We start from the raw sequence: 23,679 nt of genomic DNA, 5'->3' as shown, positions 1-23,679 counted from the left end.
GGAGGTGTTGTTAAAGGAGCCTTGTCTGAGTTGCTGCAGTGCATCTTGTAGATGGTACACATTGCTGCCACTGTGCAACGGTGGTGGAGGGAGTGAATGTTTAAGGTGGTGAATGGAGTGCTGATCAAGTCGGTTGCTTTGCCCTGAATGGTATCAAGCTGCTTGAGTTTTGCCATCTAGGCAAGTGGAGAGTATTCTATCACACTTCTGATTTGCACCTCGTAGATAATGGACATGGTTTGGGGAATCAGGAGGCGAATTAGCCTCTGACCTTTTGTAGCCACAGTATTTATTTGGTTGGTGTCGTTATGTTTCTGGTCAATGGTAACCTCCCCAGAATGTTCATGGTTGGGGATTCAGCGATAGCAGCGTTGTTGATCGTCAAGGGGAGATGGTTAGATTTTCTCTTGTTGAAGTTCATTGCCCAGCACTTGTGTGGCATCAATATCACTTGCCACTTATCAGCCCCCAAGCCTAAATGTTATCCAGGTGACCCTAATCAGCCTAGCTCTAATTTTAAGGTTATGCCCCTTGTTTTAGATGCCTCCCACCAGCAGAAATAGCTTCTCACGACCTACCTTATTTCTTCCTTTCATTAACTTAAACACCAACTAGACCAGCCCTTAATCTTCTGTACTCAGGGAATACCTTCCAGATGATGTGTTCTCTGCACCAGTCAAGAAGCTAGTCCAGTAACGCCCTGAAGGCAATCTAGAAGTTCAGCACACACCACTCCAGCTGCCCAATCCTCCAGCTTTGGTGTCCTTCCCTGGTAACTTATTCAGTGGCTCCGTCCTCTTTTAATGGAAAAGGTTCTACCTGACTTCCATTCTTACTGCTCACTTTCAACATTTTACCCTGTGGTCCATTGCATTTGGACCCTTAATTCCACTCTGCGGCTTGAGCACGAAAATCAAGGTTGCCACTCCGGCGCAGCACTGAGGGAGCACTGTCTTTAGGATGAGATGTTAAACGGAGGCCCCATCTTCCTGCACAGGTGGTTGTGAAAGATCCCATGGCACTATTTCAAAGAAGAGCAGGCGAGTTATTTCCCTGTGTCCTCGCCAATATTTATCCCTCAATTGACACCAAGAAAACAGATTATAGAATCATAGAGTTATATGGCACAGAAACAGGCCCCTCAGTCCATTGTTTCCAGCCATCAAGCACCTATCTATTCTAATCCCATTTTCTAGCACTTGACCCGTAGCCCTGTGTGCTATGGCATTTCAAGTGCTCATCCAAATACTTCTTAAATGTTGTGTAGGTTCCTGCCCCTACCACCTCCTCAGGCAGTGTGTCCCAGATTCCACCCTCTGGGTGAAAATGTTTTTCCTCAAATCCCTTCTAAACCTCCTGCCCCTAACCTTAAATCTAAGCCCCCTGGTTATTAACACCTTTGCTAAGGGGCAAAGTTTCTCCCTATCTACCCTATCTATGCCCCTCATAATTTTGTATACTTCTATCAGGTCACCCCCTCAACCTTATCTGCTCTAATGAAAACAGCCCTGGCTTATCCAGTCTCTCTTCTTAGCTGAAACGCTCCAGCCCAGGCAACATCCTGGTGAATCTCCCCTGCACCCTCTCCAGTGCAATCACATCCTTATCTGGGCATTCTCAGATAGTTGTCTGTGGGAAGTTGCTGGCTGCCGTGTTTCATAGTGAGCATGCTTCAAAAGCACTTCATTGGCTGTCAAGCACTTTGAGACGCCCGCTTGTCATAACTGCTACAGAAATGCACATCTTTTTCCCTCAATGAACAGTTTGCCTGGATCAAGCTTTTGTCAATCCCTGGATAACCTGGAAAAAACTCCCTTTAGGGCTTCTGGCAGGTAAAATGTAAAGGATCAGTGTCAGCTTGGCTCGGTTGGTAGCACTCACTTCTGAAACAGATCAAGCCATGGCTTCAAGCACATAATTTAGGCCAGCACTTTAGTGTAGCTCCGAGGGAGCACTGCACTGTTAGAAGAGCTACTTTATGGATGGATGGTGAACCAAGGTCACGTCTGCCCGTTCAGGTTGGGTATAAGGGATGTCACTTTTAATGAAGGCCAGAGCTCTCCTGGTATCCTGGTTAACATTCATCCCTCAGATCACATGGTCATACTGACCAACTGGTCATCCATCCCATTGTGATCTCTGAGATCTTGCTGTGCTCAACATTCTTCTCCGCTGCCCTTAGAATAGTCAAGTAACTGACTCGCAAGTGAAAAAAGCTGAAGAAAAACTTGAATTTATACAGTGCCTTCTGTAACCTTGGTACTTATCAAAGCACTTTACAGCCAGTGAAATACTTTCCCGAGGTGTGGTCGCTGTCATAACGTATGAAATGCAGCAGCTGATGTGCGCACAGCAAGCTCCCACAAACGGCAAATGATCAGACAATTGTGATGCTGATGGAGCGCTAAATATTGACCAGGATACTGGGGATAACTCGCCTATTCTTCTTCGAAATGGTGATGCCCTGGGAGGGCAGATGGGCCCTTAGTTTAACATCCCAGCTGAAATACATCACCTCCAACAGTGCAGCTCTCCCGCAGTACAGCACCGAATTTTCAGCCCAGATTTATGCACTCAGGTCTCCGGAGTGAGACTTGAACACAATTTGATGCAGAGGTTAGAATGAAGAACCCTGAGCCATAGCCAACACTTAAAGGAAATTTAGGCTGGAGAAGGGGAAGTAAACTTAAATTGTGCTCTTGTCCACATTTGCTCGGACTCTCTTCCCGTGCCCTGCCCATCAATGGAACCGAATATCTTCAGGCAACTTATTGAGGGCACTCTCACTCTGGATGAATGCCAAGCTGTTTCTTCTAGATGGTGCCTTTAGTTGTTTTAGCCTTGATTGCAGGACATTTCGAAAGGGTTGGCGCAGACTTAATGGGCTGAATGGCCTCCTTTGTGCCTACTATTCTGTACCATAATTCTGTGACTGTTTCCAATGCCTCTTCTCTGGTGTCTGCACAGGGGAATGCGTGACTTCAGTCAGGCGTTGGGTAGCCTGAGACTAGGCCTCAAACACAGCCCCTTCAAAGCCACAATGCTTGTAAGTTAATTATTCCTTTATTCTTCACTGAGCTGATCTCCTCTCTCAACCTTATGGGCAAAATTAAACAAAGTCTCCCATTTCCATACGCCCATCCCCCCCGCTTGTTTCTTAGTGGCTGTTTCTCTGGACGAGAAGGCTGGGGAGTGTACTGATAGAGGTCTCTTAAAATTCTGGACGGGCTTGATAGGGGAAGATGCCTCCACTTATGTGTGGGAGAGACCAAAACTAGGGACAATTAATTAAATATAAGGTAGCAATAAATCCAAATGAGAATTCAGGAGAAACTTCTTTACCCAGAGACTAGGATGTAGAGCTACCTACAACAAAAACTGGTTGAGGTGATAATCATAGATGCGTTTACGGGGAAGCTAAATATGTACATGAGAAAGAATTGGAAGGATGTGCTGCTGAGGTTAGGTGAAGACGGGTGGGAGCATAAATAGCAGCACGTACCAATTGGGCTGAATGACCTGTTTGTGCTTGCTCTGCTTCCTGCTGCAAGTCTCTGCATTTCCATAGGAAGGTGTGCAGCTGTTTGGAGAGCAGGAGTGGGCTTGGGGGGGAGGGGAGGTGATCATGAAAGACAGAACCTTTTTTTTTTGCTCTCATATAATGACTAACAGGCCTGCTTTTAGCATGAACCAGAGGGCGCAATAGCATATTGTGGGTAAGATGGTCTAGCAATGTTACACATTGGGAAGGTTGGGAGAGGAAGAAATAAAAGACTTGCGTTTAATTGGCACCTTTCACAACCTCACGACATCGCAAAGCGCTTTACCAGCCAATGAAATACATTTGAAGTATGGCCACTGTTGTAATAAAGGAAATGTGGCAGCCAATTTGCGGAAAGCAAGCTCCAGGCAGCAGCAATGTGATAATGATCGGATTTAGTGATGTTAGTGAGAGATTAATCTTGGCTAGGACCCCAGTGAGAACTCCCCTGCTGTGCCTTGAATAATATCATGGGGTCTGTACATCCATCCAAGAGGGCAAATGGTTTAATGTCTCGTCGAGTGGACAGCTCCTCCTACAGCGCAGTATTCCCTCAGTGCAGCCCTGGGCATGCTAGCATAGCTTGTAGGTAATAGCCTCTGGAGTGGGAATTGAACGTATAACCATCTGATACAAGAGGCTAGAGTGCAATCAACTGAGCTACACTGACACCTGAGGTGGGGTTTGGTGGTGGAGACAGGGAGGAGACAGTGGTTGAAAAAGAGGGGGTCCATCTCCTTGGAAAGAATCAAATCTATTCAACAAAAGTACAACAAAAGATATTAGGGGGAGAATGAGGTGCAGTTAGATGCTCAACTGGGTGAGTTGGTGGGTGATTAGTGGGTGAACCAGGTATGCTGGGAGTAAATGATCTTTATTTCCTGACCTTAACCGTGAAGTTAACGCTCGCGAGTTATCCTTTGGCTGAGGGGAGTTGCTGTTATTACTGCCCTGACCTGAGTTATCAGTTTCTCTGTGCATCACCTGCTTACTGGTATACCACTTAATTGCATACTGTATCAAATAATTGAAGACTCCTCAGCTCTGAAAGCCCTGTGAACGGCTCGATTGAACACCACTGCCACGCAGAATGATTACTTGCCATTGATTCTGGCTGTCCACTGCCTTCTCCTGAGGCTTATAGACTGCTCAGTCTTCAGAACTGATGGCCAGCCAGAGCTTGAAGTTATTGCTTCCCAAGCTATGCAAGGACTGTGTGTGTGTGTCTCTGTGTGTGTGTGTGTTTGTGTGTTCACCCTCCTCTCGCCCCCAGCGAGTGAGGGAGGGGGTCTCTAGTGAGCCAGCTCCCTTCTCCTAATGAGAGAGTACTTCATGCCCCATCCCCTCCCACATGAATGTGACTCTCCCAAACTCTCCTCCCATTCCAAAACTTAATCGAGTGTCATGTGTTTCTCCTCCACTTCCCAAGGTTGAGCACACTACGCCCGAACCTCCGTTTCCATGAGTGAATGTGATATACCCTTTCCAGATGTTCCACCTCACCCTAGATGAGCCCATTGAAGAAAGGCACCCGGCCCATGAGGCGATGTTTTGCGGATCACTATAATTGGCAGTCTGTGGATCCCTATAACTATCAGTACCTCACAGAGGAGCTATGTGGAATTAGGCTGTAGACCCCTGTAACTAGGAGTATCTCACAGATAACACTACGTGGAAATAGCCTGTAGATCCCTGTAACTAGCTGTATGTCACAAATCACACTATGTGGAAGTAGCCTATGACTAACAGTATCTCACAAAAGGAGCTATGTGGAAATAGCCTGTAGATCCCTATAACTACCTGTACCTTACAGAAAGAGCTAAGTGGAAATAGCCTGTAGGTCCCTATTACCAGCAGTACCTCACAGATGGAGTTATGTGGAGATAGTATGTAGATCTCTGTATCCAGCTGTATCTCAGAAGGAGCTAGTTGGAAGTAGCCCGTAGATCCCTGTAACCAGCAAACTCTCTCAGAAGGGATTGTGTGGAGATGGTCTGTAGATCCCTGCAACCAGCTGTACCTTACAGATGGCACCATATGGAAATTACCTGTAGATCCCTATAAACAGCTGTACTTTACAGAAGGAGCAATGTGGAAATAGCCTGTAGAACCCTGTAATCAGCAGTACCTCACAGAAGGGGTTATGTGGAAATAGCCTGTAGAACCCTGTAACTAGCTGTACCTCACCGATAACACTATGTGGAGATAGCCTGCTGATCTCCTTTATCCTCTTATCTCTTCTAGGCTCTACTTTTTACACTGTTGATGTTCTCCGGCTTGAGGAGTGTGGGATTGAGACTGTTCTCCATGGCGACAGAAACCTATGTGTCCGGAACCCACTCTGCAGCCTTCATTACGTGCCCCAACATGGAGGTTGCTAAAGACATTGCGCGGTGAGATAGGAGCCAGTTCATCTATATCTTTCCAGTTCTTCTGTTTTAGTTGATGGATGAGGCCATATATAGTGCTGTATATATAGCTGCAATGTAGTGGTTTTAATCACTTTCTTCCCCTACCCCAACCCCCACCCCCAACCCCCACAACTGCCCAAGGAGCATCATAAAATCATGTTGCACAGGAGGATACCATTTGCCACATCATGCATGTGCCAGCTTTATGGTAGAATTATCCAACTAGTCCCACTCTCCTTTTTCCCAATTACCAATAGACCTGCAAATTTTCCCCCTATTCCCTTTTGAAAGTTACTATTGAACCTATTTTCACTGCCCTTTCAGACAATGTGTTCCAGGCCACAAAAACTCACTGCATATATCTTTTCTCTGTCATGTTGCCTCTGGTTCTTTTGCCAGTGGCCTTAACTTTATTCTCTGGTTCCCATCCCTCCTGCCAGTGGAAACAATTTGTCCCTATTTAGTGTTTAAAGAAACTCCTTATAATTTTCAACACCTCCATTAAATCACTCGTTAACCTACTCTGCTCTAAGGGATTTGGATAAGCACCTGAAGAGAAAATATATGTAGGGCTATGGAGGAAGGGTTGGGCAGTGGGACTTGCTGAGTTGCTCTTGCAGAGAGCTGGCATGGACATGGCAGGCTGAATGGCCTCCTTCGGTTCTGTAACCATTTACTGATTTATGAGAGCAACATGGCTTCACACAGAAAGTAAAAAAGACATGCATTTATATTCTGCTTTTCACAGCCATCAGACATCTCAAAGTGCTTCAAAGCCAGTGAAGTACATTTGAAGTGCACTCACAGGAGCCAATTTGCGCACAGCAAACTCGCAGAAACAGCATGTGATCATGACCAGATAACCTGTTATTTTTTGGTGATGTTGTTGAGGGATGCACATTGGGCAGGACACTGGGGATAACTGCTCTGCTCTTCTTCAAAATAGTGCCATGGGATCTTTTATATATACCCGAGCAGGCAGTTGGAGCGCTTGGTTTGACGTTTGATCTGAAAGATGGCACCTCTGCTGTCCCGAATACACAATGAACTCATCCTCAAGGCTACTTTTGCCAATTTGATTTGTGAAGATTAAATTTACCACTAATATTGCAGTACCTTTCTTACATTATTGCTTGATGCATGCTCTGTCCTACAGTGTAGCTTTTGTTAGGGGGTCTGTAAACTTCACCCAAACTAATTCTACATCTTGAACTGCTCACTTGAAAGCACTATCAGTGACACCTTGATGATTGAGAGTAGACTGATGAGGCAGTAATTGGCTGGATTGGACTTGGCCTGCTTTTTGTGGATAGGACATTCCGGGACAATTTTTTTACATTGCCTGTGTTGTAGCTGTATTAGAATAGCTTTGCTAGGGATGCAGCTAGTCCTGGAGCATAAATCTTCAGTATCACAGCTGTGATGTTGTCAGGCCATGTAGCTTTTGCGATGTGCTATGCCTTCAGTCGTTTCTTAATATCAAGTGGAGTGAATCAAATTGACTGAACACTGGCATCTGTGATGCTGGGCACCACCAGAGGAGGCCAAAACAGATTATCAATTTAACACTTCTGGCTGAAGGTGGTTCCAAATGCTTCAGGTACCTGTCTTTTGCACTAGTGTTCTAGGCTCCCTCATCATCGAGAATGGGGATGCTTGTGGAGCCTGCTCCCCTGTTTAGTTGTTTAATTGCCCACCGCCATTCACGATGTATGTGGCAGGACTGCAGAGTTTTGATCTGACCTGTTGGTTGTGGAATCACTTAGCTCTGTCTACAGCAAAGCATAATTCACGTTTTCTTTTTAATTCAGATGTGCCACCTCATATTTACTGACCTTAGACTTCACATGCCACTTTGTCGGCCATTTTGCCATCCTTTCGATATACCCTGGCAGATTCCTTTGGTCCTTGGAATTATTCTTTACGCTTCCTATTTTAGTATCAGTTGCACCTTTGGTCACCATTTGGTTTCCAGCCCTTTGTCCAAATCGGTGACACAATTGGTGAGCATAAGTGACCCCAGAACAGAATCCTGTGGGACATGATTGTCCGCTTTCTTCTGATAAACCGGCCTTAAATCTTACTCTCAGTTTCTCTTTTTTGACCTGTTTTTAATCAGATTTACTGCCTTCACCTCTCCCTCCTCCACATTTCAATTCCACAGGTCTTCACTTTCTCTACCTTGTTGCTGTTTAAAGGACTTGCTGTGGGAAAGTTGGCTGCCACACAGGCCTATGAAACGAATATACCTAAAAAGCAATTTGCTTGTCTTGAATCACTTTGCAATGCAGTGAGAATGTATTAAGGCATTAAGGATTTAACTTAGCTAATGAAAATATGAATTTTTGCCGAGAGAAAGAGAGACAGCATCACACATACAAATGCAGAAAACCTTGACAAGCCTTTGCCAGACAAGGCCTTGAGACTATTTACAACAAGCTAAGGATATCTGCATACATAAAAAACACATTAATCGATTCTCCAAGAATTCTAAAACAAAGAACCCTAAGAGTAAGATAGACAATAGTTATGTTATCCTTAAAGCAAAAGATTTTCTTGAAATTTGGCTCTTGGGCAAACATAAGATTAGATCAGATCTGCTCGGTGGACACAGAGTAGAGATCTTATAGATCTCTTATTTGAGACAAGACAGAAACTACGCTTTATACTTTAATTGTTAGTTTGTTATTTGTTTGAATATCCTACATTTATTTTTAGGTGGATTTGTATCTTGCATTTACTTTTAGGTGGCTTAGTTTATTTTGCATTTATATTTTGGATGGACTAGTTTATTTTATGTACTTCACACTTTGTAGTATTGTTACCATTACTACAATCTATCCGAAGGTATAAGTTTATAATAAAATATTATTAAGTAACCATTATAAAAAGGTGTAGACTCACTTTGTATACCTCAGGGCCCTAATTTCTCTAGAATTCTTCAATGGGGAATTCTATGCACTGAGGTTCACTCAAGAGTTATTTCTGCTATAATATAACTAGTAAGCATATTTTATTTTGTGATATCTTTGTTTAGTTTATATGCTCCTGGGAGTGAGGACATTTTATTTTAAGACCAAGTCTATAGCTAGTATAGCTGACTAAGCTCTTATAATGATTTAAAATCTCTCCTAGTCGAGGATTAAGACTAACAATAGTTCAGCTGAATAAATTTACCTTTCTGCGGGGTAAAGTTAGTGGACCCCTACAAAGGCACTGGAAAACTCAACTTTTTCTACAACATAGTGCAATGCACCCATTTATTGGGTATCATATGTTTGTCAAAATATCCGGATGCTTTGCACAGCATGGCAGAGAATTGCCTCAAGGGGCCTGTGAGTTGTAAACATGGTTCATCTGTGCCCGGACATGCAGCTTTTTTAGTTAAGCACAGCAAGTCCAAAATGCTAGTTTAAAAAAAATGCTGTTAATTCATTCAGTGAACTGAGCCACTTTGATACCATCTCAAATTGAATTTCAAGAAAGTGAAAGAAGCAATTCGTACTTTGTGATGGACAATTAACATTAATGTTTCTTGCTCTGTTTAAATCCTCCAGGGGCGTTGTGCAGAAGAAGCTGGCAGCCTGTGTAAACATTATCCCCCAGATAACATCTGTGTACGTGAGTCTTTATATGGAACACCTAGAAGTTACACAAGAAACGGCCATTGGATGCAAGCAGTCTAGGTGGTCTCTTTTATACCATGGGAGCAAATAACTGTGGTCACTTTTACCCACCCTCACATTATCCCTTCAACTCCTTTTCTTTCATTGGCTTACCTGATCTAATTTTGAATGTTGGCCAAGGTTCCACACACAGCTCTGAGATAAATAATCAGGTAATCTCTTTTAGTCATGTTGGTTCAGCAATAAATATTGGCCAGAAGAACACTCCTGCTATGTGGTCTTTTTATTTTTGCATTAACAGGAGGTAGGTATCGCTGGCAAGGCCAGCATTTATTGCCCATCCCTAATTGCCCCTAAGGTGGAGGTGGTAGGTACACCCACAGTGCTGTTAGCTAGGGGCTTTCAAGCTTTTGATCCAGCGTTGGGGGTAAATTGGCATAGCGGTTATGGACTAGTAAACCTGAGGCCTGGACGAATGAGACGTGAGTTTAAATCCCACCACATCAGCTGAGGAATTTAAATTCAATTAATTAAGTAAACCTGGAATAAAAAGTTGCTCTCAGTAATGGTGACAGCAAAGATACTGTGTTGTCAAAAAAAAGCCTATCTTGTTTACTGATGAACTTCAGATAAGGAAATCTGCCTTCCTTACCTGGTCAGGCCTATACGTGACTCCAGACCCACAACCCTGTCAGTGATTATTGACATTTCTCTGAAATGACCTAGTAAGCCACTGAGCTGTACTCAAGAAGGCAGTTCACCACCGCCACCTCAAGGCCAGTTATGGATGGGTGACAAATGCTGGCCTTGCCAGGGATTCCACAGTCCATGAATTAATTTATTGATATATTTCCAAGTTGGAATTGTACGTTACTTGGATGGGAACAGGAAGATAGTGGTGGTCCTATATGCCTACTGCCCTTGTCCACCTAGATTGTGGGCTAGGGAAGACTAAGATCCACCTGAGAGGCCAGACTAGCTCTCAATTTAAAGTCTCATCCAAAAGACAACACCTCCAATGTGACTTCTGCAGTTTGCTGCTTGTGTGGGCCGTAAAGTAAATTCTAACATATATAGTTTGATGTGGTGACACTTTATTGATGTAGTTGAGAGGACCCAAATGTTTTGACACGCTTGTTTGACGACGCAATGTGCCCACTGACACATCTTCAACCCAACGCTACTTTGTTTATATGTCAACTACCTGGTAGCACTCTTGCCTCTGAATCAGAACGTTTTAGGTTCAAGCACCACTCTAGGGGCTTGAGCACAAAAATCAAGGCTGACCATCCAGTGCAGAGCTGAGGGAATGCTACACTGTTGGATGTGCCGTCTTTTGGATGAAACGTTTAACCGAGGCCCCCTCTGCCATGTCAGATGGATGTAAAACATTCCATAGCACTATTTCAAAGAAGAACGAGGGAGTTAGCCCTAATGTCCTGGCCAATATTTGTCCCTTAATCAACATCTCAAAGGCCTTTAATCTGACTATTATCACACTGTGTTTGTGGGATCTTGCTGTGCTTGGATTAGGATTGTGGGATTGGCTGTGTTTCCTACATTACAAGCGACTATATTTCAAAACACCCTTCATTGGCTGTAATGCTTTCCTTCACTACTTGAGGTAGTGAAAGGCGCTATATAAATGGGAGAGGTTTTTTTTTCATCCTTAGAGTATGTTTTATTTGCATATCTGTATATTTGACCTCACAATATTTTAATTTTATTTCTTTCCACCTCCAGATATGAGTGGAAAGGGAACATTGAGGAAGACAGTGAAGTTCTGCTTGTGAGTTTTCAGATTATAAAACATTTTTTGGACAAATTCAGAATGATTGTGTCACGGGTATATTTACAAATTTACATTTAAGGAATTTCTGAAGGAACCAGAGAGGTGAGAATGTGGAGCTCGCTACCTCATGGAGTGGCTGAAGCAAATCGTATAGACGCATTTAATGGAGCGAGACAAGCAAAAGAGTGAGAATGGAGTAGAGGATTACGGTGATAGATTTAAATGAGGAAAGATGGAAGGAGGCTCAAGTGGAATATAAATACTAGCATGGACTAGTTGGGCTGAATGGCCTGTTTCTGTGATGCATATCCAATGCAAAACACGAGTTCTATAACTGCAATTCCTGTCTATTCTGCAGGCTAAAGATGAAAGCACCAGTCATGGTTTTTTTTCCTTATTGTCTGCAGTTCTGACATAATCAGCAGGAAAGGGAATATAAGAATAAAATTACTTTGAGGTAAGCAGATGTTTACTGAATGCACAGTTGCAATTTTAAATATTGTGGGAATAACAATCAGAGAGTCAGGCAAAAGGTTTGGTCTTTATCGTTCAGCGATCATGTTTTGTGGAAAGTAGAGATCAAAATCAGTTTAAGTCCAAGTTGTTGAATGCAAAATATGCCCCAGGGCTGCAGCTATGTGTTACATGGCGTGCCTGTGTTTTTCTCTTGTTGCAGTCATGTTTTGTTTTGAGGTGCAGCAGTGTACTGTCGGGGCGGAATTGAGACTGAAACTGTTTGGTTCAGCAAATGCATTGAGTTGGAAAGGAACAGTTTCAGGGGACTGGTTGGTCAAATTAATTGGGTGGGAAAATTGACGGATACGACAGCAGACTGGAGGTGGGAATGTAGGATTTACTGCACAAACATGCCATTCGACTCATGCTGGTGTTTATGTTCCACTCGAGCCTCCCCCTGTCCCTCTTCATCTCACCCTATCGGTATATCCTCCCACTCCTTTCTCCGTCATGCACTTAATCTAGTTTCCCCTTAATTGCCTCTATGCTATTCACCTCAACTGTTGCTTGTGGTAGCGAGTTCCACACTCTAACCACCTTTGGAATGTAGAACCTTTTACTGAATTTTCTATTGGATTTATTAATGACTATCATATATGAATGACACCACCGCACCCCCACTCAGTTTTTGTCTTTCCCCACAAGTGGGAATATCTTCGCTGCGTCTATTCTATCAAACCCCTTTCATAATTTTAAAGAGCTCTATTAGGTGACCTCTTCTTTTGTCCAGAGAGGCAGCCTAAATGGATCAGGTACAGTCTAAGAAAAAAAATCACAGTTCTGATGAAATGTCGCAGAGCAGAAACGTTAACTCTGTTCCTCCCTCCACGGATGTTGCCAGACCTGCTGAGTATTTCCAGCACTTTCTGCTTTTGTTTCAGATTTCCATTGGCTGCGTTTTTTAAAAACTTTTTTCTAAGAAGAATCTTAGCAGGGTGGCTCAGGTCAGTTAGGGTGGAGATTGCTCCACAGGATGTGAGGGTCTGAAGCAAACACTAATGTTATGTGATTGCCCAGCGCGTTAATTGGTTCAAGGCCATCATCTTCAATTGTAAATTTCTTTACCACTGTCAAAGGTTGGCTCCCTGGTAAGTATCGATAACGTTAACATTTCATGTAATGCAGTTATGAGAGATGCAGTGATCCACTGCCCTTAGTTTTAATTTATCGGTGAAAGTTGACCCAGACCACCACTGTACAGATAAAAGGAGCCCAGATTAGTGAGTTTGACGACCAGTTGTGACTGTTAACTTTGACAAGGGGACTTGGGCTCCATCCCACAACTTTTTGGCTCTGAGAAGATCGTGCCAGTGCTGAGTCAAGCCAAGAGCAGGGAATCGTCCTTGGGACATCCCCAATTGTAGCAATCTGACCTGTTCCCTTAAAGGAGCACACTGCCTCTCTGTGCATTGTATACTAGCTCGTTTCATCCCAGCCACCTGTGGAACTCTACAAGTGCTGGCTCTTTGAGGAGAGGAGCTGAGAGGCATGGTGGGGCATTTTGAGAGAGAGAGAGAGACTGACAGGGAAAGGTTAGATTGAGTGTAATAAATGACAGGGGTTTTCAGGGGTGAGGTTGGAAGTGGATGAAAATGTTCTCTGACCTCAGCCACTGAATATCGGTCACGTGTTAAGGGGTGACAGATCTAATTCTACCTGTTTGGCTTCCCTGTGCAATTCCAATGCCAGCCTTCAAGTCTCTTCATGCTTAATTTTGAAGGGTGTCCAATATCGCAATGCTTAGCATCACTACTTCAGTAAGAGTAGAAAATGCAGTGAGGACTCAGCAGGCAGGGCAGGCAACATCTGTTCCCTCACTTCACAGATGTTGCCTGACCTGCACCTGTGCTCCTAGCATTTCTTACTTTCTTGAAAAAGAAGTTTCCAGCACCTGCGGTACTTGGAGTTTCCTCTTACAAAGTTTCAATGTTAAGTGATTTTCCAGGCATTCTGAAAAGTGTGAGCCAGACTCATGCTGCCTTCAGTGTTGGCTCTGTGTGGTGTCGGATGAAGTTCAGCTTGTTTCCACTTAAACACGAGGTGGCATTGATCCAACACGGGCCTGTCTTTTCGCATAAGAGCACCCAGGCTTGATGTGAAGGGCCCTGCTGTGACTGATCTCCTGCATTAGGGGAAGCAGCACACATCTGCCTCAGCCAGCTGCCAGTCAGATGGCAATAACCGCGCAGATCTTGGCCTGTTGCTCCTGCGGGAAGCGCAAGGACGATGAGGAAGGTCGATGATCACTCGCTCAGGTGCTTTGTGACGCTGTCACTCTGCACGTCAGTAAAAGAAAGAAGTTGTATTTATACCCAACCTCTGAACATCCCAAAACATCGTACAGCCAATGAGCTTTTTTCAGAAGTGCAGCCGCTGTTGTAACATTGGAAAAGTAGTGACTCACTTACACACAGGAAGATCCCCCAAAGAGCATTGCAACACTGACCAAACCTGTTTTCGTTGCAAAGACAGAATTACCTGGAAAAACTCAGCAAGTCTGGCAGCATCGGCGGAGAAGAAAAGAGTTGACGTTTCGAAACGTCAACTCTTTTCTTCTCCGCCGACGCTGCCAGACCTGCTGAGTTTTTCCAGGTAATTCTGTTTTTGTTTTGGATTTCCAGCATCCGCAGTTTTTTTGTTTTTATCTCTGTTTTCGTTGATGTTGGGTGTTGGAGATCTCCTCAATATCCTGGGTCGACATTGACCACCATTACCGGGGCAGATTGGCAAGCCGTTTGCTTCATGTGGGTTTTTTCTGAAGGGGAATTGGCTGCTGTATTTGCAGCAGATGCGAGGAATGCCACCACCTCCAAGCTTCCCCTCCAAGTCACACAACATCCTGCCTTGGAAATATGTTGCTGTTCCTTCCTGTTACTGGGTCAAAACTCTGGAACGTGCCAACAGCACTGTGGGAGCACGTCCATCACATGCTTCAAGACGGTGGCTCCTCAACGCCATTTCAAGGGCAACTAAGGATGGGCAATAAACGCTGGTCCTGCCCAGCGAGGCCCACATCCCGTGGATACATTTTTAAAAACGCGAACGCGTTCTTCGTGATATCGTAAGGCCATGGAAGGCGTCACATAAATGCAAGTCCTTCTTCCTCTCTGCATAGTGGCATACACCCCCCAAATGAAAAGGTTTACCTGAAACCTCAGTCAATGCAATTCCCTTCATGCTGCTCTGTGGTAGAAAACTAGATCAGGTGCTGAAATCTGTCACGAAATTTAAACCTGCGAGATACCAGCAGCTGAGCCAAGTTTAGTGCAGTGAAAAATTGGAATAATTAATTCAGATTAATTTCCGTTGTGTGCCATTTTTAGTATGCCTGTCAGTGTATTCACATAAATTCTTAGCTGTGCTGTCGCTTTTATATTTAAAGCGTGCAGACTAGTGACTGGTATAAAACTGCAAAGCAAGGATTTTTTTCAGAGCTGCTTAAAGGGCGCTGTTGAAGAAGTAGCACGTGCAAGACAACTTGCACTGTTAGGAAGGGCTGAAAGCTTTCACGCACTTTGGCGCACAGCTGAGACCGAAGGGATTGTGGCGTATGGTGAAGTGTGTAAATGGCGGGGATTAATCTGAACATATTGGGATGGGCCTGTTGACCCTGATGACCTTTTCCTGTTAATAATTGTACGTCCGATCTCTGATCAAGTGCGAACTGTTTGTTCACACGTGCGGCCTGGTGACGTTCCTAATAGCTGGGGATGAAAAGTCAACTCCTTCTCATCAGATTCTGTATGCCATTCCTTCTATGTGTGTGTGATATCTGCAGTGAGTGGAAGGCACGCTAACGGCCTTGAGTGCTTCAGTCTGACTGGGGTCACTGAATGGGGCAATTCTTAAAGCTGCCCTTATTTTAGAAATAAAAACAAAAGACGCTAGAAATACTCAGAAGGTCTTGCAGCATCCGTGGGGAGAGTATAAATAGAGTTAACGTTTCAGGTCAGGTCGGTGATCCTCGGTCAGACCTTGGAAATGTTAGAATGTTTTTCGATTGTTACGGTTCCATGGGTGTTGGTAGATCTCTGATACCCTTACCAAGGAGTCATTCTGCATGCACAGGCTGAGGCAGTGGTGAGTGCCGACACACTTTTTTGCACCCCTGCTCTGTCTAGTCCCTCCTGATGCCCAAGCAAATACGCTTTCCAGCAGTAACCTTGGCCAGTTTATATCCCCCTCCCCCTTGCCCAGGGCCAAAGGGGTGCTGGTTGAAATTGTTGGTCCTTATGCCTGGCCCCGTCTGAGATGAAGTCATGCTGTTTTACGAGATGCAGTCCATACCAACTATGAACAGGAGTAGGCCACTCGCCCCTTCAAGCCTGCTCCGCCATTCAATAAGATCATGGCTGATCTGACTGTAACCTCCCACCTACCCCTGGTGACCCTTCATCCCCTCGCTTATCAAGAATCTATCTATCTCAGCCTTGAAAACATTCAAAGACCCCACTTACGCTGCCGATTGAGGAAGGGAGTTCCAAGGACTCACTACCCTCTGCGAGAAAACATTTCTTCCCACCTCCGTTTCAAATGGGGCGTCCAGTTAATCGCTGAGCCATTTTACTGGGGTTGGCAGTTCAGAGTCTCACACACAGCAATATCTGGAGCAATGGATCATGTGTCGAATGCTTCATCTCAGAAGAAAGGTCTCACTGTGGCAAGTGGCTGCTGGAAGAGGCTTAATTGTGGGCAGAATCCAGCTTGGTCCTGAATCTTCACTTCTAGACTTGACTATTCCAGTGTTCCCCTCACCAAGCTCCAACCTTGCTCTTTACGTAAACTTGAACTCGCCTTGAAGTCTGCGGCCTGTACCCTAACTCGCACCGGGTGCCGTTCACCCATCACCCGCTGTGCTCACTGAGCTACATTAGCTCCTAGCCTGGCAATACCATAATCTGAAAATTCTCATGTTCGCCTCCATATCCCTCCTTGGCGCCCCGCTCTCTATCTCTGTAACCTCCTCCAGTCCTTCAACCGCCCCCCAAGACCTCTACACTAATTCTGGCCTCTTGTGCATCCCTGATTTTGATCACTCTGCCATTGATTGATGTTTATGCCATCAGGCGCCTTAGCCCCAAAACTCCGGAACTCCCTCCTTAAACCTAACCATCCCTCTAACTTCTGTCTCTTCCTTTAGGATGCTCCTTAAAATCCACCTCTTTGGCCAACTTTTTGCTAACCTGCCACAATATCTCCTTATGTAGCTTTGTGCAGTTTGGTTTGATAACACTGCTGTGAAGCACCTTTTAGGAGGTTTTACTGCATTGAAGGCGCTACATAAATGCAAGTTGTTGTTGAAGGCAACACGCCGAGAGCGGCAGTGGAATAGTAAGTTCTAAAGGAGAATTAGATAAATGCTTGGAAAGTAGAAAAACAAAGTGTGTGGAGGGCTATGGGGAAGAGTAGGTTGAGTGGGACTACTTTGTTACCTCTTTCAAAGAGCTGGCACAGGCACGATGAACCGAATGGCCCACGTTGGTGCTGAATGAGTAAATATGTCTATATTGGAGCTGAAATTCTATGTGCTGTTGTAATTTCCTGCACAAGTTGTGCAGTTGTTTGTGGCATGGTTGATGGCTACTTTCAACAAAGATCGATGTGTGCCTCAGCCAGCAAATTATCTGTGCACACGAGTAGAGCCCTGTCAACAAGTGTTAATGAGTAAGTGACTTGAGGATCTACAGCTCCCATGTGAAGGGACAGGCTGTCTTCATAGTGCCACATTTTAAAATTGAAAAACCTGGGAGGGAGCCCATTCCTAATGTTGTGGAGCAGTACCAGAACTTCAGTGGGTTATTTAATGGAGCATCTAGGCCTTCTCTTTGTTATGAGACCAGAGTTGGCACTGTTCACTGATGACCCTAAGTGTTCAGTTCCATTCACGGCTCTGCCTGAGGTGAAGCTCTCGACAGTGACACAGATAGTCTGCGATGACTGATCTCTGGTGACCATCTCCGTGGCTTTGCTGTTACCGCCTTCCCCTCAGTGTCAGAGGTCATGGGTTCAAACCCTGCTGCACAGCACCTAATCCAGGCTGATACATCCAGTGCAACACTGAGGGAGTGCTGCACTGTCGGCGGTGAGTTTTTCAGTTGAGACTTGAAGGCCCTGCCTGTCCTTTCAGGTGGACGCAAAAAAATCCAGTAGCACTATTTTGAACACGAGAAGTGGAGTTTTCCAATATTTGCCCCTCAGCCAATATCACTTCAAAAAAAAAATTAGTATTATCACATTGCTATTTGTGAGTCTTTGCTGTGTAAAGTTTGGCTGTCATGTTTCCTATGTCACAACAGTGACTACCCTTCAAAAGCACTTCATGGACTGTAAAGCATTTTGTGATACCCTGACGTTATGAAAGTCGCTATATCAATGCAAGTTGTTTTTTTCCTTCTTGCTTATGCACCAGGTCTGGCTCCAGCCACTGGAAGGATTTCCCCATTAATCTTGCCCGCCGTTGATCCCAGTCCCATCACAGTGTCTTCCCTGAACTCATATACAACAAAAGTCAGCTAGGGACTGGAGGTTATTTATTACTGCCTGCTGCAGTTTCAGATTCACACAGGCAGCATTTGATAGAGGTAAAAATAAAAATCTGCAAGTGCTTGAAATATGATATAAAAACAGATGGTGCTAGAAATACACAGCAGGCCACTCAGCACTTGTAAAACGAAGATTCAGGTTAATGGTTTGTGCATATGTTCTTCATCAATCTTCAGGTCATTCAACCTAATAGTTTCCTCTCTATAACTATTGTATCTGTTTCCAATCCTTTGAACTTTCCTTTCCAATTTTACCAACCTTTATTGGTTTCATTTTTTTGATAGCGGGTTGCACCCTAAACAATTACCAGCCTTTTTCTCCATGGGTCCTGAATGAACTTTCCAGCATTTTCTGATCTTATAGCAGTTTGTACAAACTGTTCACAACAATTTGCATTTCTGCAACGCCCTCAACTTAATAAAGTATCCCAAGGCACTTCACAGGAGTGTTATCAAACAAAATTTGACACCGAGCCAAACATTACGACAGATGGCCGCAAGCTTGGTCAAAGAGGTAGATTTTAAGGAGCGCCTTAAAGGAGGAAGAGAGACGGAAAGGTTTCGGAGGATGATTCCAGAGCTTAGGGCTCAGAGATACGCAAGAGGCCAAAATGGGAGGAATGCAGATGTGTTGAGTGGTTTGTAGAGCTGGAGATGGTTACAGCGACAGCGGGGGGAGTTGAGGCAAGGAGGGATTTGAAAAGAAGGATGAGAATTTTATAATTGAGGTGCTGCCAGACAAGGAGCCACTGTTGTCAGCACAGTGAGTGATGGGTGAATGGGACTTGATGCGATTCGGGTTGCAGGCAGCAGAGTTTTTGCACTAATACATGATTTAACCAACTCCTGCCAGTCGCTGTAGTTCTCGCAAATGCTTTTCTTTTCCTGAGGTGACAGGTGCGACTGCTCATGAAGGAAATAATTTACCACATTTGATGAGAACTCAGTTTGAGCTATTTGCAAAATGGAGACTGTCTAAATGTCAGTTTTGAGCTGAGGTGGAACGCTGAGCTGGACTAGGTGTCTGCAGCGATTTGTTAAGCCTATCAGCTCTCCTGTGAAACGTCTGACTCGCACACAGCACCTGTAGCACAGGGCGAGACTGTGCCCTCTCTCTGGCCATGGTGTGCAAAGTTTTAAAAGTGAATACCTCAATGAAAACCACTTCACATCAAAACTATTGGCCACCTGGCAAGGGTAAAACAGAGGTAATTGGTGAGCTTCCCTAGAGCATTGTGTTTGGGGAGAGGATAATGACTATGGGACACAGAAGTCTAGTCATGGTTGTTCTGTAGGCAAATACAGCAAATAGAAAGAAAAGACTTTCATTTATATAGTGTTTTTCACAACCACCAAACATCTCAAAGCACTTTACGGTCAATGAAGTACTATTTGAAGTGTAAGTAAGTAGGAAATGCAACAGCGGATATGCACACAGCAAACTCCCATAATCAATGTGATAGCCATCAGATAACCTATTTTTACAATGTTGGTGGAGGGACAAATGTTGGTCAGGACACCGGGGAAAATGCAACCTGCTGCTCTTCAAAATAGTGCCATTGCAATTTTTACATCCATTCGAGCAGGTAGATGGGACTTCAGTTTAACACCTCTTGCAAAAGACGGCACCTCTGATAGTGCAGTACCCCCTCAGTACTGCACTGATGTGAGAGCATTGGTTTTTATGCTGAAGCAGTGGAGCGGGTCTTGAAGCCGGAAACGTGATTCAGAGACGAGAGTGCACAGCTTACACCTGTAAGCCAGTCAGCACATAATCACACTGTCGTTTGTGAAACGTTCCTATGTCCAGGTAATTTACTTTAACGATGCTGGACGAGGGGTAAATATTGGCCCGGACACAGGGGAGCATGCCTCCTACTCTTCCAGCGGTTTAATCTCGGTATAACATCCAACTGACACTCCTGACAGTGCAGCACTCCCTCAGTGCCACACTGGAAGTGCCAGCCTAGATCATGGGCTCACGTTCTGGATTGGGCCTTGATCCCCATGACCTTGGGACTCACAGGCAAGAGAGTTAAACACTGAGCCAGGCTGGCACTTTAAGAATAAAATTTGGTGAAACCTGCGAATATTTTTCCCACAACAGTTCCTCTGTTTGTCTTTTAAACAGATGATTAAGACACGAAGTACCAAAGTTGGCGATTTAGCGGCGTACGTACGGTAAGTGAGGTGGCTCGGTTTGCCACAAACTTGCATCGGAGGAGGGCAGCGCGGTCTGTCGGACCTCTCACCCACTTTCCCAAGCAGTCCATTGGGGTGGATGGCTGCCGCAAAGGGAAGCAGGGAGAAAGGCCGTGGAACTCAATCAACTTAATGCCGTCACTGTATGGCTGCCCCTCACGCGCTACCGTTCACATGGTCACCCGTTGAACGTTACTTAGCAGGCACGGAAATGCCCAAAATATAGCAGGCCTGCCAGTGCAGCACATGCTCAGCCTGGGAGGCCTGCCATGGCACACTCATCCGACATGCTTCCTCTGGTGGTGGAAGAGCTGCTGTGGTATTTCTGTTTGCCGCTCAGCTCCCGAGCATGGCTGGGAGCAAAATCACACCTTAATATTGGCATGTGAATTTCTGAACTTATTATTTTAAATGGGTTGATGTAGTTGGTCAAAACGGTTGGAGGAGTCGCTAGTGCTGGTATCGCAGTGCAGATTAACCCGAGAAGATTTAAGCCATGATCAGGTTGCAAAGGCTTGGCTTGTATTCCCTTGAGTGTAGAAGATTAAGGAATGATCTAATTGAGGTTTTTAAGTAGATTAAAGGATTTGATAGGGGAGTTAGAAGCAATTTCCTCTGGCGGGGGAGTCTAAAACAATAAATTGAGGCCAGGCCATTCATGAAATGCTTGTTCACACAAAGACCATAAGACTATAAGAAATAGGAGCAGGCCATTCGGCCCTTTCAGGCCTGTTCTGCCATTCAATAAGACATGGCTGATCTGATTTTAGCCTTAACTCCACTTTCATCCACTCTGCCATAACACCTGACTCCCATATGGATCAAAAACCTACATTAACTCAACCTTGAATATATTCAGATGACTGCTCGCTGGAGAAGAGAATTCCAAAGATTACCAACCCACTGAGAAAGAAATTCCTCCTCATCTCTGTCTTAATGGGAAACCCCTTATTTTTAAACTGTGCCCCTAGTTCTAGATGCCCCCCACAGGGTGGAGGGACATCCAGCGTCTACCCTGACAAGCCCCCTCAGAATCTTATGTTTCAATAAGATATACCTCCCATTCTTCTAAACTCCAATGAGTATAGACACAACATCCTTAATCTATCCTCTTAAGCCAACCCCTTCATCCTTTGAATCACCCTAGTGAACCATCTTTGGACTGCTTCCAGTGAAAGAATATTCCTCCTTAGGAGACCAAAATTGTACAAAGTACCCTAGATGCAGTCTCACCAGTGCCCTGTATAGAAGTATTAAGACTTCCCTACTTTTATACTCCACCCACCTTGCAATAAAGGTCAAAGAGTTGCAGAAACGTGTAACTCTTCCACATAGTAAAAATCTGGAATTAAAAGTCTCGTGGTCTCATGAAACAATGGCCGATTGTTATAAAAACCCATCTGGTTCACTGATGTCCTTTAGGGAAGGAAATCTGCTGTCGTTACCTGGCCTGGCCTACATGTGACTCCAGGCCCACAGTAATGTGGTTGACTCTTAACTGCCTTCTGGGAAGAAAAAGATCAGTTAAGGGATGGGCAATAAATGCTGGCCTAGCCAGCGACACCCACATCCCACGAACTACTAAAAAAAAAAGCTCTTGAGGCTTTGCGGGTGGGCCAATGGAGTTTTTTGTTGTTCCCTCATGGGATGTGGATATGGTTCATCCCGAAAACTGAGCTGGATAGATTTTTATTGAGCAGGAGTATTATGGGTTGCGGAACCCTGGTGGGTAAACAAAATTAAGATGCAGATCAGCCGTGACCTAATTGAATGGCGGAACAGGCTCGACGGGCTGAATGCCCTCCTCCTGTTCTCATGTGTTGAGTCTAGAAAGCGGATCCTGGGCCTTGGAGCTGTTTGACGCTGAAGTGTCAGTGATCTCTCTCTCTCCTCCCTCCCCTCTCTCAGGTCAGTTCACCCTTATGAAGTGGCGGAAGTTATCAGCATGCCAATCGATCAGGGAAACCCGCCTTACATGAAATGGCTGAGCGAGGTGGTACCGGAATAAACTCCTGAGCGTCTGACCGGAGGAAGGCCGCGTTTTGCCAGCGCAGTGGCTGCCGGAGACACGTTGCCCTCGGGCCCCGTGGTGGTTTTTTTTTCTGTCCTTAACGTGCCTGGCAGCTTCTTTCTTTCTTTCTTTCTTTCGAATTCTCTCCGCTCCCCGTTTCCCTTCGGCACTCGGCAACGCGACCTAAATCCTGCTTCCTGTCCACAGCCTGCCCGTGAGGTTTGAAAAGCTTTTGTGTGTCTTGTTATTTTCTCTGTGGCGAGCCCGTAGAGAACCATGTGGCCCGGTGACTCATCCCACTGCTGGATTGTGTTGCGTGGTTGCTCCGATCGTCTGCCGAGCAATGGCCACTGCGCTGAAGGACTTTGAGGTAATTGGACAGCGTTGTGAGGTGCTATAGAGGGAAAATACTCCTCCCTTGTCATGTGCATGGGCCTCACTAACACACTGTTCTGTTTAGTGGTAGCCCCTCTGTTAATTTCTAATTAAAAATTCGACCTGGTTTATGCCTCTTCTAGTTTTCCATTTTTCTGTGCATGTTTATATATGTTTTAGAAGTGCCCCATTACTTACAATGCTGTCCTGTCCATCGTTTTGGTGCTGCAGACAAACAAGTTAACCCTGAGCAGGGGGAAGGGGGGGTGGCTGCAGAGGTGCAGATTGCTGGTTTGGCTGGACTGGTCCAGCGCAACTGCCACAGAAACTCCAGGCCTCAATGAGCAAAGATGATAATCCTCGACGTTATCTGTTTAAAATTCCCTTTCTGAAATGTTGGGAACTCCTGTTGGATTAGACTGAGCTGCATCAGCCTACATTAAACTGGACAGATCTGTAACTGGGGCAACGTGCCCTCCAGCTCCATTTTGTTCAATATTTGTACCGTTCAGCACTACAACTGAGAGGGTTACCTAGGTGGAAGCCAGGGTGACAAAGGCAAACTTATTGGGCTTATATTGAAATCTTGGCATCAATTTCGGCTGTGCAATGGCAGAACTGTCGAGTGTCTTGGACAGCAGGTCTCAGAACCTGCACCCTGCA

General features: G+C 44.9%; 1 protein-coding gene across 5 annotated transcripts in view; it reads left to right on the top strand.

The window, feature by feature from the left end:
* LOC121291998 (protein CutA homolog) overlaps window positions 1-23,143 on the top strand; it is a 28,038-nt gene extending 4,895 nt beyond the window's left edge. For 4 of the 5 annotated variants that reach the window (XM_041213714.1, XM_041213717.1, XM_041213718.1 and 1 more), the window contains 6 exons: window positions 2,968-3,046; window positions 5,786-5,934; window positions 9,510-9,569; window positions 11,322-11,367; window positions 20,560-20,609; window positions 22,539-23,143. In XM_041213714.1, coding sequence (XP_041069648.1) covers window positions 2,972-3,046; window positions 5,786-5,934; window positions 9,510-9,569; window positions 11,322-11,367; window positions 20,560-20,609; window positions 22,539-22,638 — 480 coding nt within the window. In that variant the 5' untranslated portion in view covers window positions 2,968-2,971 and the 3' untranslated portion in view covers window positions 22,639-23,143. The remainder of the gene's footprint in view (window positions 1-2,967; window positions 3,047-5,785; window positions 5,935-9,509; window positions 9,570-11,321; window positions 11,368-20,559; window positions 20,610-22,538) is intronic. The other variant, XM_041213713.1, reaches the window with a different exon arrangement.
* The last annotated feature ends 536 nt before the right edge of the window (window positions 23,144-23,679 follow it).

The sequence above is a fragment of the Carcharodon carcharias genome, chromosome 19 (assembly GCF_017639515.1).
Source record: "Carcharodon carcharias isolate sCarCar2 chromosome 19, sCarCar2.pri, whole genome shotgun sequence".
NCBI classification, from domain to species: domain Eukaryota; kingdom Metazoa; phylum Chordata; class Chondrichthyes; order Lamniformes; family Lamnidae; genus Carcharodon; species Carcharodon carcharias.
Note: the sequence above shows the minus strand (reverse complement) of the source record. Positions and strands in the feature narration are given on the sequence as shown.